General features: G+C 35.7%; 1 protein-coding gene across 8 annotated transcripts in view; it reads right to left on the bottom strand.

Annotated features, from left to right (window-relative positions):
• SGCE (sarcoglycan epsilon) overlaps positions 1–15,073 on the bottom strand; it is a 71,419-nt gene that overhangs the window by 34,882 nt on the left and 21,464 nt on the right. For all 8 annotated transcript variants that reach the window (XM_027540141.1, XM_027540139.1, XM_027540143.1 and 5 more), the window contains 3 exons: positions 9,963–10,085; positions 8,183–8,340; positions 70–142 (listed from right to left, as the gene is read on the bottom strand). In XM_027540141.1, coding sequence (XP_027395942.1) covers positions 70–142; positions 8,183–8,340; positions 9,963–10,085 — 354 coding nt within the window. The remainder of the gene's footprint in view (positions 1–69; positions 143–8,182; positions 8,341–9,962; positions 10,086–15,073) is intronic.

The raw sequence follows: 15,073 nt of genomic DNA, 5'->3' as shown, positions 1-15,073 counted from the left end.
CTATAAAACATAAGTGAAATACTTGTTGCAAATAAGGAAACAATCAATAACGTATTTTCCCATACCTACCTTCTGCTGACATTATATTAATTATCAAATTGTGCCTTGCGGTCTCAAAGGTACGCCTATTATAGGCTGTTATCTATTAGAAAAAGAAAGTCATATTAAAGAAGTGAAATGTTATTTGAAAAATGAAATTCATTAAGGGCTAAATGAAAACAAATTGTCGTTCTTTCCATTTTCATTATTTGTCTATATACTTACAAAATATTCCTTCTCTGAACAACAAGAATCAGAGCTTTTAGCAATATTATGGGAAATAGATAATTAGTCAGGTCTATTAAACATGCTAAAACAACAAGTTAAAATCAGAAAAACCCTTTTATAGAAGACTGTTAAGTGCCAGTGGCAATGCAGATGCATCATTAGTAAATGGATTAACTATTATGAATTACTTACCAGAGCCATTCTAAACTTGGGGAAAAAAAAACATACAAAATCTATTTCTGTACTTTTGAATGGAACTTAAGGATCATATCAGAAAGTGCACTTTAAAACAAGCATATCTCTGTGTTGTCTGCATTTAGTACTAAACTGCACACCAAACCGTCAGGAGATGTCAGGACCCCTTTGGAAATCATATCTCACGATGGAGCACAGCAGTAGGGATCACAGTCTGATGGCACATGCTCAAAACCACAAATCAATTCCTTCACAAAAAAAATTGGTAAATGTTTGTGGAGTCAATGAACTTACATCAAAGTCAACTCAGAAACAGCCACTGCAAACAACAAACAAAGCAAAGGCCAACAGCAGGATGTGGCTTCAAAAATCTAGGAATAATTAACTTTATAACAGATATGAAATCACTCAGACAGGCCTGCGGTACCTCAAAAAAACAAAACAAAACAAATGACAGTCTTAGCATCCCAGCAGTGTCCTGGTAGTAATCGCAGCCACAGTTGACACTGAGATAAAAAAGTCAGACAACAGAAATACCTTGCACACTCAGAACCAGTATCAAAGATTTTAAGCACCACAGATGAGCTTTAAATATACCACCCTCATCAGAAGTATCATTTGAGACAACAGTGAAAAATCAGAATTTGGAAATTAAAAATTCTCAAACTTTAACAATATTTAAAAGTACATATTCTGAAAAGTGTATTATTCCACAAAGATAAAAGAACTTCTCTCTCCACAATCTGTCAGATTTCTTTTGGATTCAGTGACTTCTTTGCTGCTCTCTGCTGGGACACATGATCCATGAGGTTCACAACCAAACACTAAAATTAAGACTAGTCGTTAAATAAATGGGGCATTATTGTTTGCAAAGAAGCAAAAGACATTTGGGAATGCTCACGAGTTTAAAAGTTTACTCTGCAAAATTTTAATCATGTTCTCAATGGAAAAAATACTAAATATTATTTGCTATAACATCTTAAAGCTAATGCTCAGGAAGAAAAAGTTAAACGTTTTCAAATTAACTGTAATATTCTTCTGGCTAGCCTTAACATAATTATCAGAAAGTTCATTATTGTAAATTTCATAATTCTAATAAGTTTTTTAAAATCATAGGCGACATAAGAGAGTGAAGAACATTTTCATAAATCGGGAGGAAGGATTTTATTATCCAGATTTATATTTAATGCTTAATTTTAAAAGCTATAACAGAATTCAGTTCTTTCGTCATTTCTAATGAGATATTTAAATACTATAATATCATCTGTCAGAGTCTACTTATCATGATGTGAAGCCCTTCATAGCAAAGAGATACGCACATGTGTACACTTTTGGATACCTTATTTCTAAAACAGTGGTGGATTTATTTTAGATGCTTAATAAATATCTACTGAATAAATTATGGATGTAAGTGACTAAATATTTAAGATATGCAAAATCTTTTCACTATATTATTAAAAGAATTTTTTAAAATGCTAAAAATGTTTTTATAGATGGATATGAGTTATTTACAGATAAAACACTACTTGTGTTAGATGAAAGATATGCTGTTTTCATCCTTTTTAAAGATATTATTTGATACTTATTCATAACCTTATATTTTGGTAGTAGGGTATAATGAACCCCTGTGAATCATGGCTCAACACACGTGTTTCTCTTCTGTCCTAGCTGCTTGCCTTTCTCCCACCAGAGAAACCATTTTGGATTTTGTGTTTATCATCCCATTAGTTTTAAATATAGTTTTATTATACATGCATGTATGTTTAAAATACATTGTTCACTTTGATAGCTTTTGAACTCTATAAAGACCATAAACTAGTCTTCAGAGGTGTGGGGTTTTTCCAGCATTGTGTGTAAAGCATTTATTCCTGCTGCCAGGCAAGTCTAACTTCATTCTTGCTGTAAGTGTTCACTATGTGAAATAACAGTCCCAGGAATTATTTATCTACTCTCTTCTTGATGGACTTCTGGGTCTCGGTTGGTTTGTGGGTCTCCAATGTTTTTCTATGCAAACATTGCTCAAGGAACATGACTGTGCATGCCTTTGGGTGCTGGACATTTGCAAATATTTCCTTTTTTTTGTATTTTGGTCACACCACATGGCTTGCAGGATCCTAGTTCCTCGATCAGTGATTAAACCCCAGGCCACAGCAGTAAAAGCACCGAGTCCTAACCACTGGAATGCCAGGGAATTCCCTGCAAGTATTTAAGTTCATATGTAGAAGTGGGATGGCTAGATCATAGGCTACCACGATATTCAGCTATGTAAAAGTGATTAGTCCAATTCCCACATCCACTGCCAAAGAACTTTACTGAGGGTGAAATTCTCACTGCAGTCTTAATCTGAATATTCCTCCTTATAGTGATTAAACTTCTTTACTTAAATGGCATTTATGTTTTCTCTTTGTAAAAATGTCTGTTCATGTCTTTTTCTTACTGAAATTGTAGGTGTCCTTTTTCATATTTTACATACTTATTAGTCAGTTATATATATTTCAAATATCATCTTCCAGTTTGTGGGTTGTCTTTTCTTTAAAGTTTTCTTTTGATGAATGGAAGTTCACAAGTTTACTATGGTAACTTGATCAAGTATTTCTCTTAAGTAAAAAAGATTTAGGTTTTATTTAAGATATCCTTTCCTACCCCCAAATTCAGAAAGATACTCCTCTACATTTCTTAAATTAATTGGAGACTAATCATTTTACAATATTGTGGTGGTTTTTGCCATACATTGACGTGAATCAGCCATGGGTATACATGTGTCCCCCCATCTTGAAAAGCCCTCCCACCTCATCCCTCTGGGTTGTCCCAGAGCACTGGCTTTGAGTGCCCTGCTTCATGCATCGAACTTGCACTGGCCATCTATTTCACATATGGTAATACACGTTTCAATGCTATTCTTTCAAATCATCCCACCCTCGCCTTCTCCCACATAGTCCAAGAGTCTATTCTTTACATCTGTGTCTCTTTTGCTGTCTTGCATATAGAGTCATCATTACCATCTTTCTAAATTCCATATATATGCATTAATACACTGTACTGGTGTTTCTCTTTCTGACTTACTTCACTCTGTATAATAGACTCCAGTTTCATCCATCTCATCAGAACTGACTCAAATGTGTTTTTAATGGCTGAGTAATATTCCATTGTGTATACACAGCTTCAAAAGCAGAGACATTACTTTGCCAACAAAGGTTCGTCTAGTCAAGGCTATGGTTTTTCCTGTGGTCATGTATGGATGTGAGAGTTGGACTGTGAAGAAGGCTGAGCACCAAAGAATTGATGCTTTTGAACTGTGGTGTTGGAGAAGACTCTTGAGAGTCCCTTAGACTGCAAGGAGATCCAACCAGTCCATTCTAAAGGAGATCAGCCCTGGGATTTCTTTGGAAGGAATGATGCTAAAGCTGAAACTCCAGTACTTTGGCCACCTCATGCGAAGAGTTGACTCACTGGAAAAGACTCTGATGCTGGGAGGGATTGGGGGCAGGAGGAGAGGGGGATGACAGGATGAGATGGCTGGATGGCATCACTGACTCGATGGACATGAGTCTGGGTGAACCCTGGGAGTTGGTGATGGACAGGGAGGCCTGGCATGTTGCGATTCATGGGCTCGCAAAGAATCGGACACAACTGAGCAACTGATCTGATACACAGCTTTCTTATCCGTTCGTCTGCCAATGGAAATCCAGGTGGCTTCCATGTCCTGGCTATTGTAAATGGTGCTGCAATGACATTTGGGAACATGTGTCTGTTTCAGTTCTGGTTTCCTCGGTGTGTATGCCCATGCCCTGCAGTGGGATTACTGGGTCATATGACAGCTCTATTTTCAGTTTTTTAAGGTATCTCCACACTGTTTTACATAGTGGCTGTATCACTTTGTACTCCTATCAACATTGTAAGGGGGTTCCCTTTTCTCCACACCCTCTCCAGAATTTACTATTTGTAGACTTTTTGATGGCAACCATTCTGACTGGTGTGAGATGGTACCTCATTGTGGTTTTGAGTGACGTTCAGCATCTCTTCATGTGTGTGTTTGCCATCTGTATGTCTTCTTTGGAGAAACATCTGTTTAGTTCTTTGGCCCACTTTTTGATTGGGTTGTTTATTTTTCTGGTATTGAGCTGCTTGTATATTGGAGAGTAATTCTTTGTCAGTTATTTCATTTGCTATTACTTTCTCCCATTCTAAAGGCTGCCTTTTATTCTTGCTTATAGTTTCTTTCATTGTGCAAAAGCTTGTATCATGTGTTTATTTTTGTCTTTATTTCCATTACTCTGGGAGGTGGGTCATAGAGGATCTTGCTGTCATTTATGTCAGAGAGTGTTCTGCCTATGTTTTCCTCTAAGAGTTTTATAGTTTCTGGTCTTACATTGAGATCTTTAATCCATTTTGAGTTTATTTTTGTGTATGGTGTTAGAAAGTATTCTAGTTTCATTCTTTTACAGGTGGTTGACCAATTTTCCCACTTGTTAAAGAGATTGTCTTTTCTCCATTGTATATTTTTGCCTCCTTTGTCAATGGTAAGGTGTCCATAGGTGCATGGATTTATCTCTGGGTGAATCAACCTTCCTGACTTCCGACTATATTATAAAGTTACAGTCATAAAGACAGTACAGTACTGGCACAAAGACAGAAATACAGATCAGTGGAACAAAACAGAAAGCCCAGAGATAAATCTACATTTTTATATAATAGCTTAAAAATGTGCTAAATCTTCAATATACCTAGACATGAATTCTGTATTTCTTGGGAAGTAAGAATCTAATTTTATGTTTGCCATGCGGCTGAGTTTCAGCCAATAGGCTTCCTTTTCCCTAATCTGTGATATGTGGTACCATTTCTTTAGATATATACTGTTGTTCTTTAAGTACATGGACCTGTCTCTGGGCTCCCTATTTTACTCATTGGTTAATTTCTCTATTTGTGTATCAATACAAACTTATGATTGGTTACTACAGATTCACAATAAATGTTGATATCTGGAAAGGAAAGAAATTTTACTCCCTTTTTTTTTTCCTCTTTAAAAGGAAAGTCTTTAAAAGTCTTGATTTTTCTTGGCCATTAATTTATCAATTTTAGACCTAGACAATTTTAGTTGTCAAGTTTTGTGAAATAACCTATTGAGATTTTTTTATTTGAACTGCACTGAATCTATAGATCAATTAGGGAGAAATCAATGCTTTCATGATTTTGAGTCTTCTTATCCCTGAATGATAGGATAGCTTTTTATTTATTCAGGCACTATTTAAAATCAATAAAATTTTATAATTTTTCCCATATATACCTTTTGTTAGATTTATTCCAAGTACATTAGAATTTTATTGCTAAAAATGGTATCTTTTAAAAACTTGCATTTTTCTCAATACTTATTTAATAAATAAATATGATTAAGTTTTTTATATCAATCCTATAACTAACTGCCAGGCTTTCTTAAGATTTTAATAGCCTACAGACTCTTTATATCATTGACTATTCCATTTCTTCCTTTCAAACACTTATAAATTTCTTTATTTACTGCACTGGTTAGGACTTCTAAAATATTCTGTAATAGATGTGATAAAGGGAGCTATCCTTGTTTTGTTCCTGAATTTAAATGGAATTCTCCTAGTGTTTTCCCATTAAAAAAATGATGTTTGCTATTAGTTTCCATATATAACCTATTAGGTTAAGGAAGCTCACTTGCTTTCCTAGTGTGCTCAGAGTTTCTTTTCTCTTATCAAGAAGAAGTGTTGAATTTTAGTCAACGCTTTCTTTGAATCTATCCAGGTAACTGTGTTTTTCTTTTTGAATCTAGCAATGTGGTGACTTCCATTTATATACTTCTTTTATAACTTGACTACATATTTTAAGAATTATTTTGACAATAACTCCAAATAACTTTCCTATATCTACATATATTCTATATCAACACTGCCTTAAGAAAGCAGATTTATAGACAGACATCATCGAAAAGTCATGTTAATACAAACTTCAGTTCAGATGAAGAAACACCTTCTCTCAGTCAACATGGAAGTTCATATCCACAGTCCATGGCTGATTAAAACTTTGGAGAAAAACACAAAGCATGTAGCCTCCTGAGAATTTGTAAAATTACTACAAATTTCTGGTGGTAGAAAACATGCCACCCATGACCTGTGCAAACCCCTGGCAATTCCACAAGCAGTTCCGATGCTGGTGCCCTGGTCACTACCAGTAAGTCTTTATAGAACTGGAGAGTTAAGTTCAAGAGGGAGGGGACATAGGTATACCTATGGCTCATTCACGCTGATATCTAGAGGAAACCAACACAATATTGTAAAGCAATTATCCTTCAATTAAAAATAATATGGGGAGCATGGGTATACCTGTGGCAGATTCATTTTGATGTTGGGCAAAACTAATACAATATTGTAAAGTTTAAAAATAAAATAAAATTAAAAAATAATAATAAAATTTTTTTTAATTCCAATTTAAGATCTTAGAGGCATTGAGGCCTAAAACTGTAGAACTCTCTTGCCATTAATTGCCAGTGTAATTCTGATTTTGTTAGGTATAGTAAAGTGAAACACTTTTAGCATTTATATCCATTCATTAAAAAAAATTAATTCCCATTAAAGGTTTGATGTCATCATTGTTTTTATTGTCTTAATATCTTTTTTTATTTTGGCCATGCCACATGGCATGTGGAATCTTAGTTCCCTGACCAAGGATCCAACCCATGTCCCCTGCAGAGAAAATGTGGAGCCTTAATGGCAACCTACTCCAGTGTTCTTGCCTGGAGACTCCCAGGGACAGAGGAGCCTGGTGGGCTGCCGTCTGTGGGATCACACAGAGTCGGACATGACTGAAGTGACTTAGCAGCAGCAGCAGCAACTACTGGATTTAACCACTGGACTGCCAGGGAAGTCCTTATTGTCTTAATTTCTAATATCTTCCAAGTATGATGTCAGGTACTGATAAAAAGCTGATTAATTATAGCACCACCATAACTCCCAAAGTCAAGGTCAAACATATCTGCATGGCTTACAGAGCCCTCCAAGATCTGCCCATATCAGCATCAACACCTCTGTTCCCATCATTTGGCCTCTGGAGTGCATGCTGTCCTCTAACTACCTCTAAAGTTCTCTAAGACCATGTGGTTTTGTTTATGCCTCAAGATTTTGATGTGCTGTATCTTCTTCCTAAAATACCCTTCCTTCTACTTAGTGAATTTCTATTTACCCTCTTACAACTCTGCATCAGACAGCACCTTCTTATTATAACAGTTATGTCAGTGTTGGCTAAGTCTGAATTTCCATTCCAGTGCTTCAACCCCAGAACTGTAAGACATGGCAGGGGATGGCTACTATTCATTTTTCTACCATGAACACCTATCATAATGCTCAGTACATGGTAGGGGCTCAAAAGACATCTGTTTAAATGCTTGTATTTGAATGAACATGAAATCTGAATTTAAAATCTGGAGGAAATAAGTAGATTCATCTTCTTAAATATAATTCATAGGAATCTATTTATTTTAAATGTCTTTTAATTTTTTTCACTAATTTAGACTGCCCTTTTTATATATAAAAGCTGAAACAGAAAACTCTGTAGATGAACAGAAAGAAATGGTATATTTCCAAATGTTATCTCATGTCTTTCCATGCATAAAATACTGAAAACCACTGCCATATAACTTTAATTGCATTTGAAACTCAAATTACAAATAAACAAGAATATAATTTTGCTCTAAGTAAATTACCTCAATGACCGTTGGTTTCCCCACATTTTCGGCTGTTGGAGACCCATAAAGGACTCCATCGCTATATGGTGTTCTTTGGATATATCGAAGCCATCCAGGACGGTCTGGGTAACCCATTAAATTTGTGTTAAATGTTATGGGATCATTACTAATCTCACCTAGGTAAGAAACACAGAAGTGAGATATAAAAGTTATTTTCACGTGCTGCTTTGATAGTTTCAACAAAAATATGTCTGTCTAACAAGTTTTTTCTTAACATTTGTAGCAAATTAAATAAAACCCAAAGAAATCCATCTGAGAATTTACATTAGGACCTCACATAAAGAAGAAAATCATTTTAGTGGTTTAGTTTATCTAGAAATCTGACACAACGAAGAGCATATTCATGCAATTTTTTTCAAACCATCTTTTCCTTTAATTTTTTTGGGGGGGCGTGGGGGTCACATAGCAGTGGAGAAGTTCTATCAATGAGACGACTAACTTTCAGGAAAATCAGGTTCCTATGCTCATTCTTTTGAGAAATCTTTCTTTCATTCAACTCTGGACACTATCAACTTAATCTTAAGGGATATCTCAAAATTATAAAAGTATCATGAAAACAAAAATAACGTAATTCCAAAACACTGGAGGATGAGTTGAAAAATCCAAATCTAAAAGAACTTCAATAACATGACATTTATTAATAATAAACGATAACAACAGCATCATTTTATTAGCATGTACCAAGCCTCATTGCTGTGTCTAGCCTCTACAGGCACTATTACTTCATCTGATTCCAAACATACCAATAAAAGTAGTACTATTACAGCCGTAATTTTACCGATGAAATATGTAATTTTCCATGTTAACTCCTCATAGTCAAATTAAGTGGGGAAACAAGAATTTAATCCTGGTTGACCCCAGAAACTATGCTCTTAACTATATGAAACTATATGTTTTCTTCTGCTGCTTAAAAGGTTTAGCTATACAGTTTTGCAAAAGTACAATGCCTCATGAGAAAACATTTTATAAATAATTGATGAAAAGATTGCCTTTTTTTCTTGAATACTGGTGAAAACATGCTTAACTAAATGAGTATTTTCAGATATACTACTCATCATATCATCTACAAAAATAATATTTATGCCATACTTTTCAGAAAACTCATTTTTGTTACTTAAGTAAGAGTCATAATAAGAATATATTTTCTCTTGCTATTCTTTCTATATCTTCATTAACTGGATGGCATTTATGACAATTGAACAGAACATAATTTAAACAAATAGATGATTAAATAAGGCTTTGTAATTGGTATTACTTTGAAGAAAAATTAATCCCCATTATATTATCATGAAGTTATATAAAATTATTTCATATTGTAAAAGTTTTTTTGAAAATTTTCTTTTACCATTATTTCATTCTCTTCTATGATATGTGTATAATTTTCCAAAAGTCAATGTCTGAGGTAAGACTCTAAGTCTTAATGTGGAAAACCATAATTTTATAGCTATAATTATTTCTATGAGAATATAGGTAGATGATTTGTCAGAAGTACAAAACTCAAGACTAGACAATCAGAAATATGCTTTCTTCAAAATTCAAAAATGAATTATTTTCTGTAATTAAATGTTGAATCTTACAATGGGAAATATCCTATAATAATCAATTTATCATATATACTGACCATGTCAAATAATGTCAGAAATATCTGATTAAACATTATCTGGATTATGCACACTGAATAAAAAGAAAAAAAATTTAATAAATTAACCTCTTTTTTTTTCCCCCACCAAGAACATACCAGGTTTGGGGTAAGGTGGAAATTCCCCCTTAAAATACTCTCTTTCCAAAACATGAACAAAGAGGACGCCTGCGGAGGGGTAGACATTCCGATCAGAGTGTACCTTGGAGAAAATAGTGTACACTGCAAACAAAAAGGCAAGAGAAGAGACAGAAAGACAAATAATGAGGTCTGCTTTTGCAGATTCACTTACACTGTCAAACCGGGTTTCACTATAGAGGCATTTCTGAGAAAAATGAAGCAACATGCAAGATAGTTAAAGTTTGTTTTAGGACAAAACATGGAACAACTCTCAACTTGGTGTGTTTACAGACTTTTCAAGCACTATGTCAGCAGATTTAGGCACAATTAATTTTTTAAATTGTTATTAAATAATAAAGACAACCACAACATCTCTTTGGTAATTTTTATGGAGATTATTACCAATGAAATACATCATGAGAAGTGGTCAACTATATCATTGCTACAGTATCTTTTTCATTTTACCTTTTTTCAAAGAAAAGTATAAAGAGCAAATTTTAAACGGTAAGAATCTCCACTGTATTAACTGTTTGCCAGACAAAGCATAAATACCATTGATAAATATAAGGTGACTTTCAGAAATACTTACAAAAAGGCATTGGGTACTCTTTGAGTATTAGTTCTCATACCTCTCCTAGAAATGATTTATTCCACTTTACCTGATCTTGACATTTAATAATTCATACATATAAGCTAGTCTATTATGCTATCTCCTAAATAAGCAATAACAATTACATAATAAAATTCAGGGCAAATCACTTCTTTAAGTGAAATGGGGCAGATTTTACGATTTACTGGTTCCTGAAGACACATGATGTGAGTACATTAAAATGACTAAATTGGTTTGATTAGTTTCAACTTATCATTTTTTTCCCTCTGATATCATCATCTCCACCAACACATTACTGCCATTACCCTTGTCACCTCTCCAATCTCTTTTGGTTTTCTATCTTCTTGTTTGGCTAGTGGCTGCAATTTTTAAACAGATAAACCCTACCAGGCAAGTTCTTTCTCTTAGTCACTGATGGATTTGTAAATGCAGTAATTAACCTTAAGAACCCAAGGCTGCTCACTCCAGGCTCACAACTAACTAAAAGCTCTGAAGAGTAAAATCACTGACAGTAATTTTTCAGCATAAAAATAGGAACTCACAAAAAACATTGCTGTATCTGTGAAAACTTGCCCCTGCAGTTCCATGGATGGCTGCCAAAAATGAGGAACCGAACTAAGACATTTGGCTGGTAGCTTCATGTATCCATAGCTTTACTACGGAAAACACAACTTCAAAAGCTAAAGTAACAGACGGAGGGAAGCAGCAAGTAGGTGTAACCGAGGTCCGTAGGGAGACTTGCTTCTGGAACTGTTTTGTACCAGCACTAGGAAGCATTCCCATGGTTTTAAGCACCAAGAGCAATGAACTCACCTGTGAACATGGTCTCATTCCAAAAAAAAGAAAAAAAGAATGAACAAATACATCGTAGAAATATAGTGGGGATGAGAACTAGAGATTTTTCACCAATCAAGATTCCAGTGTCCCCGGAGTGCTAGGTGCTATGGAGACTGTGAAGATGAAGGAAACCCAATCCCTGTCTTCTGTGAGTTCCCCTTCTGGTTGGGACAACGACACCCACCTAACTAGGTATGACTCACAGAGAGACAAACTGCTGTGGCAAGACCTGGAAAGATGGTGAGGAGCAATGGAAGCTGGAAAGATCTGGTAAAGGTTTATGGAAAAAGTAGAATTCAATATGGCTTTTTGGGTACCAGCAAGATTCTGAAACTCAGAGATGGACAATTTCGGTGGTGAAACATGCAAGATACAATCGTGGGAGACTGTGGGGCCCTTTTGAGAAAGGGAATTAAGCCACTGATGCTAGATCCTGGTAGGGAGAGGAAAACTGGGAAGAAGAACCAAATTACAAAGAGCTGTAAACTCCTGCTGAGAAGTTACTTCATGCTATACAGAAGGGTGTTTAAATTCTAGATCACAATCTCACATCCAAAGCACAGGAATGCTTTACATAATTTAAAGACTCTCTTCAGAGTTTATCCACTTCATTCTTTCTAGAGATTAAAAACATGTTAAGTCCAGCACTGGACTTTACCTGTGTTGTTTTTCTGGGCACCTCGGAGGTGTCTGGCATATGTGAATAATTGTATAAATGCCTACTGAATGGATTAATCCAATCTAATACATAGCAAAAGGTACAGGGAAACAGTTCTTATGTTTGTGTACTAAACATATATAATGCTTAACTTCAATTTCAGTTTCGTAACTTACATTAATTCCTATATGTGTGTAGCAGTTTATGGGTTACCATTCTTCATTTACATTATAAACTACTAACAGTCTCCCTTAGTTTCTGCTGCCATAAGGTAGCAAATGCTAGCTTCTAAATCAAAAAGAAAGGTTGTTCATATTAAATAATATTGAACTGATTCTTTTTCCTATATGGCTTGTGGCCGGGCCTGAAACGGAACCATAAAAGGAGCCTGTCACTGCTTATCATCTCACTTCAAGGACTAGTATAGAACATCTCACTTTCTGCTTTCACACACAAAAATTTTTTTCTATGATCTACTGAGCCAAACCACAATCTACCATGGCCCTCCTGGGTTTTAAGATGACATGCATATTTCTTTATTCATGTGTACTCAATTGCCTTTCTGCAATCTGCTGAACTGCATACTTGCTGGTCAGTTACCTTGGCGACTCTGCTCCGCTTTAAGCATAGTATGCCATTCACTTGGAGGAAAACATGATACAGACGTACAGCACATTCATCGCCTTAGAAATGGAAAATGACTAAGCCACTATGTTTTGTTTGTGAAAATAATACTTCCTTTCTGTAGCATCAGTTTAAATGATGGGCACCCACACAACATTTTAGAGAAGTGCCCTTTACCTTACCTTTCCCATTTGTTACTTGCAAAACAAACAGCTCTTCAATAGAGGCTATTGGGGCAGTATTTACACCTAGCTTCCTTTCAAAAACAACAAATGACACAGAGAATTCAAAGTGATGAGCTCCTATTCTAAACATGGGCTATACAAACAATACTGAGCAAGTCTGCATTAACACCAACCAAGGCTGTTCCTTAACAGTGAACACATGTTGCACTCACAGATGTTTAGGTAGTCCTCACAAATAGTAAGTTTGGAGCATACTGTTTTCTCTCAAAGGAAGTTTTGAAAATCAAATTTAAACACTTGAAGAATCTCTGAAAGACATGTCTCTGAAATACGCTGAACAGTCTCTGAAATACACAAGCATACTGTGTCGTGCTAATCAAGCTGAGGTCACAGGGTCTGGCCGCTCTGTGTATCGCATGGCTCTGCAATCGTCTATGGCTGCAAATCCATCACCTCTGCAAGCACATGCCAATGGATACAAATGAAACAGGAAACCAGTCTGTTGCTAAATCCATACAAATCCATCACCATTAATGGTCAAAACAATTAAACCAAAAGTCCAACTCACAGGGGGTCAAAAACATCATCTTCAAACCACAAGGGTAGCTAGATGTGCAAAGATTAAAAATTGAAAACAGGTAGTCATAAGTAACAGAATTTTTTACAGGAAAAACTACATAGCTGAGTTAAGAAGAGCAAAAGAATATGTGGGCACAAGTGGTTGGGGTAATATTTCACCATCTTGATGCAGCTCCAAAATCCCTTGTTAACATGCCAGCAAAATCTTTCCATAAAACTATATTCTCTGTATGCTTTCGTCATAAGGCATAGAAACTACAGACCATTTTCAACAATGTATATTATGTGAACACAGAGAGCCAAGAACCAAATAACAGACAGTGATGGCAGTAGCAATCAAGTGGGACCTCATGCTAGCTAAATAGCATCCTGTCTTTCTTTATTAATAGTCCATTTGAAATTTTCTCCCCATGGGAGCAACACTGAGATGAAAATAGGAGGGTGCACATTTGTGTGCTTATTTACAATTACTTAAAAACAAACGCAAATCTGCATGAGTTAACCAAACATCAAATCTGAAAGGACTGTGGTGATACACTGCCAGCAAATCGAGAGCAGGACACTTCACAATTATCAAAATGATTTTTCAACGGCATATACATGTGCAGAGACATATATAAAGTCCACTCGCCACAAAAACGTCCAGAGAACACTTACAAGCCTTTGTCTGCATCAAGGAGGAGGAGATGACTATAAAGATAAACTGGCTGCTGAGTGTGGGACCAAGTCTCAGCTAGACTGAAATCTTAAAGCCTCCTTTCCTCTGAAATCTTTAAGAAGTCATAAAGGATTGTCAGTATTCACATAGAGGTGACCTTTATTAGGCAGCTATTATGTTGATCTCTCTCTCATAGAATGCTTATCAACAAATTAATCACTTTCAAAGGTCCACTTACATTATCATCTTCTAATTTTTTTTGCGGTTTAAGAGAATACGGTAAAATCTCAGTTTACCAGGAACCCCAAGGAAGGAAACATTTTAGAGAGCTGAGTTTTCTCAAGTACTCGGCGGTCGATCCTTTTTCATTATGGGTATAAGATCATCATTTAGCACATCAATTATTGCACTCCGCTCTAGTATACAATGACGCCCTTACAGGCGTTTGGTTGCCTTGCCATTTACCGATCATGCTAGTGCTTAGCAGGTAGCCGTCTGCTAATGCGTTTTGAGGTTGTGCGTTTTATAGATTTTCTGTTTTCTCATCTGTAGACAAGCTGTCAGCTGTCATTTCTCATTGCTGTCAGTAATGTTTCCTCTAACTGCTTCTCTGGGCCTTCTAATTTGCAGCTATTAATCCGCTGCAGGCTTAGAAACCAGACTACCAAATGAGGTGGGATTGCGTGTTAAAGTAAGAACAAATTTGTACTGTCGTATCACTCACAAGGCTCTGCTAGAGCTGAAAAAAAGAAGCCTGCATCTGCCACGTCTCTTTTGGCAACCCAGAGACCCTTTTGTGGCATATTTCCCGATTCTTCGTTGACACAGTATATTCTGAAAAGATGATCTTACTATAATTGGGAGCCAGCCATGATTTGAGGAGATGGCAGCATAAACTCTACATATTAAATGTATTCAGAGAAAAAAAAAAGTGTACCA

This window comes from Bos indicus x Bos taurus, chromosome 4 (genome assembly GCF_003369695.1).
Source record: "Bos indicus x Bos taurus breed Angus x Brahman F1 hybrid chromosome 4, Bos_hybrid_MaternalHap_v2.0, whole genome shotgun sequence".
Classification (NCBI taxonomy): domain Eukaryota; kingdom Metazoa; phylum Chordata; class Mammalia; order Artiodactyla; family Bovidae; genus Bos; species Bos indicus x Bos taurus.
The sequence above is the reverse complement of the archived record's forward strand: the minus strand, read 5'-3'. Positions and strand labels throughout refer to the sequence as shown.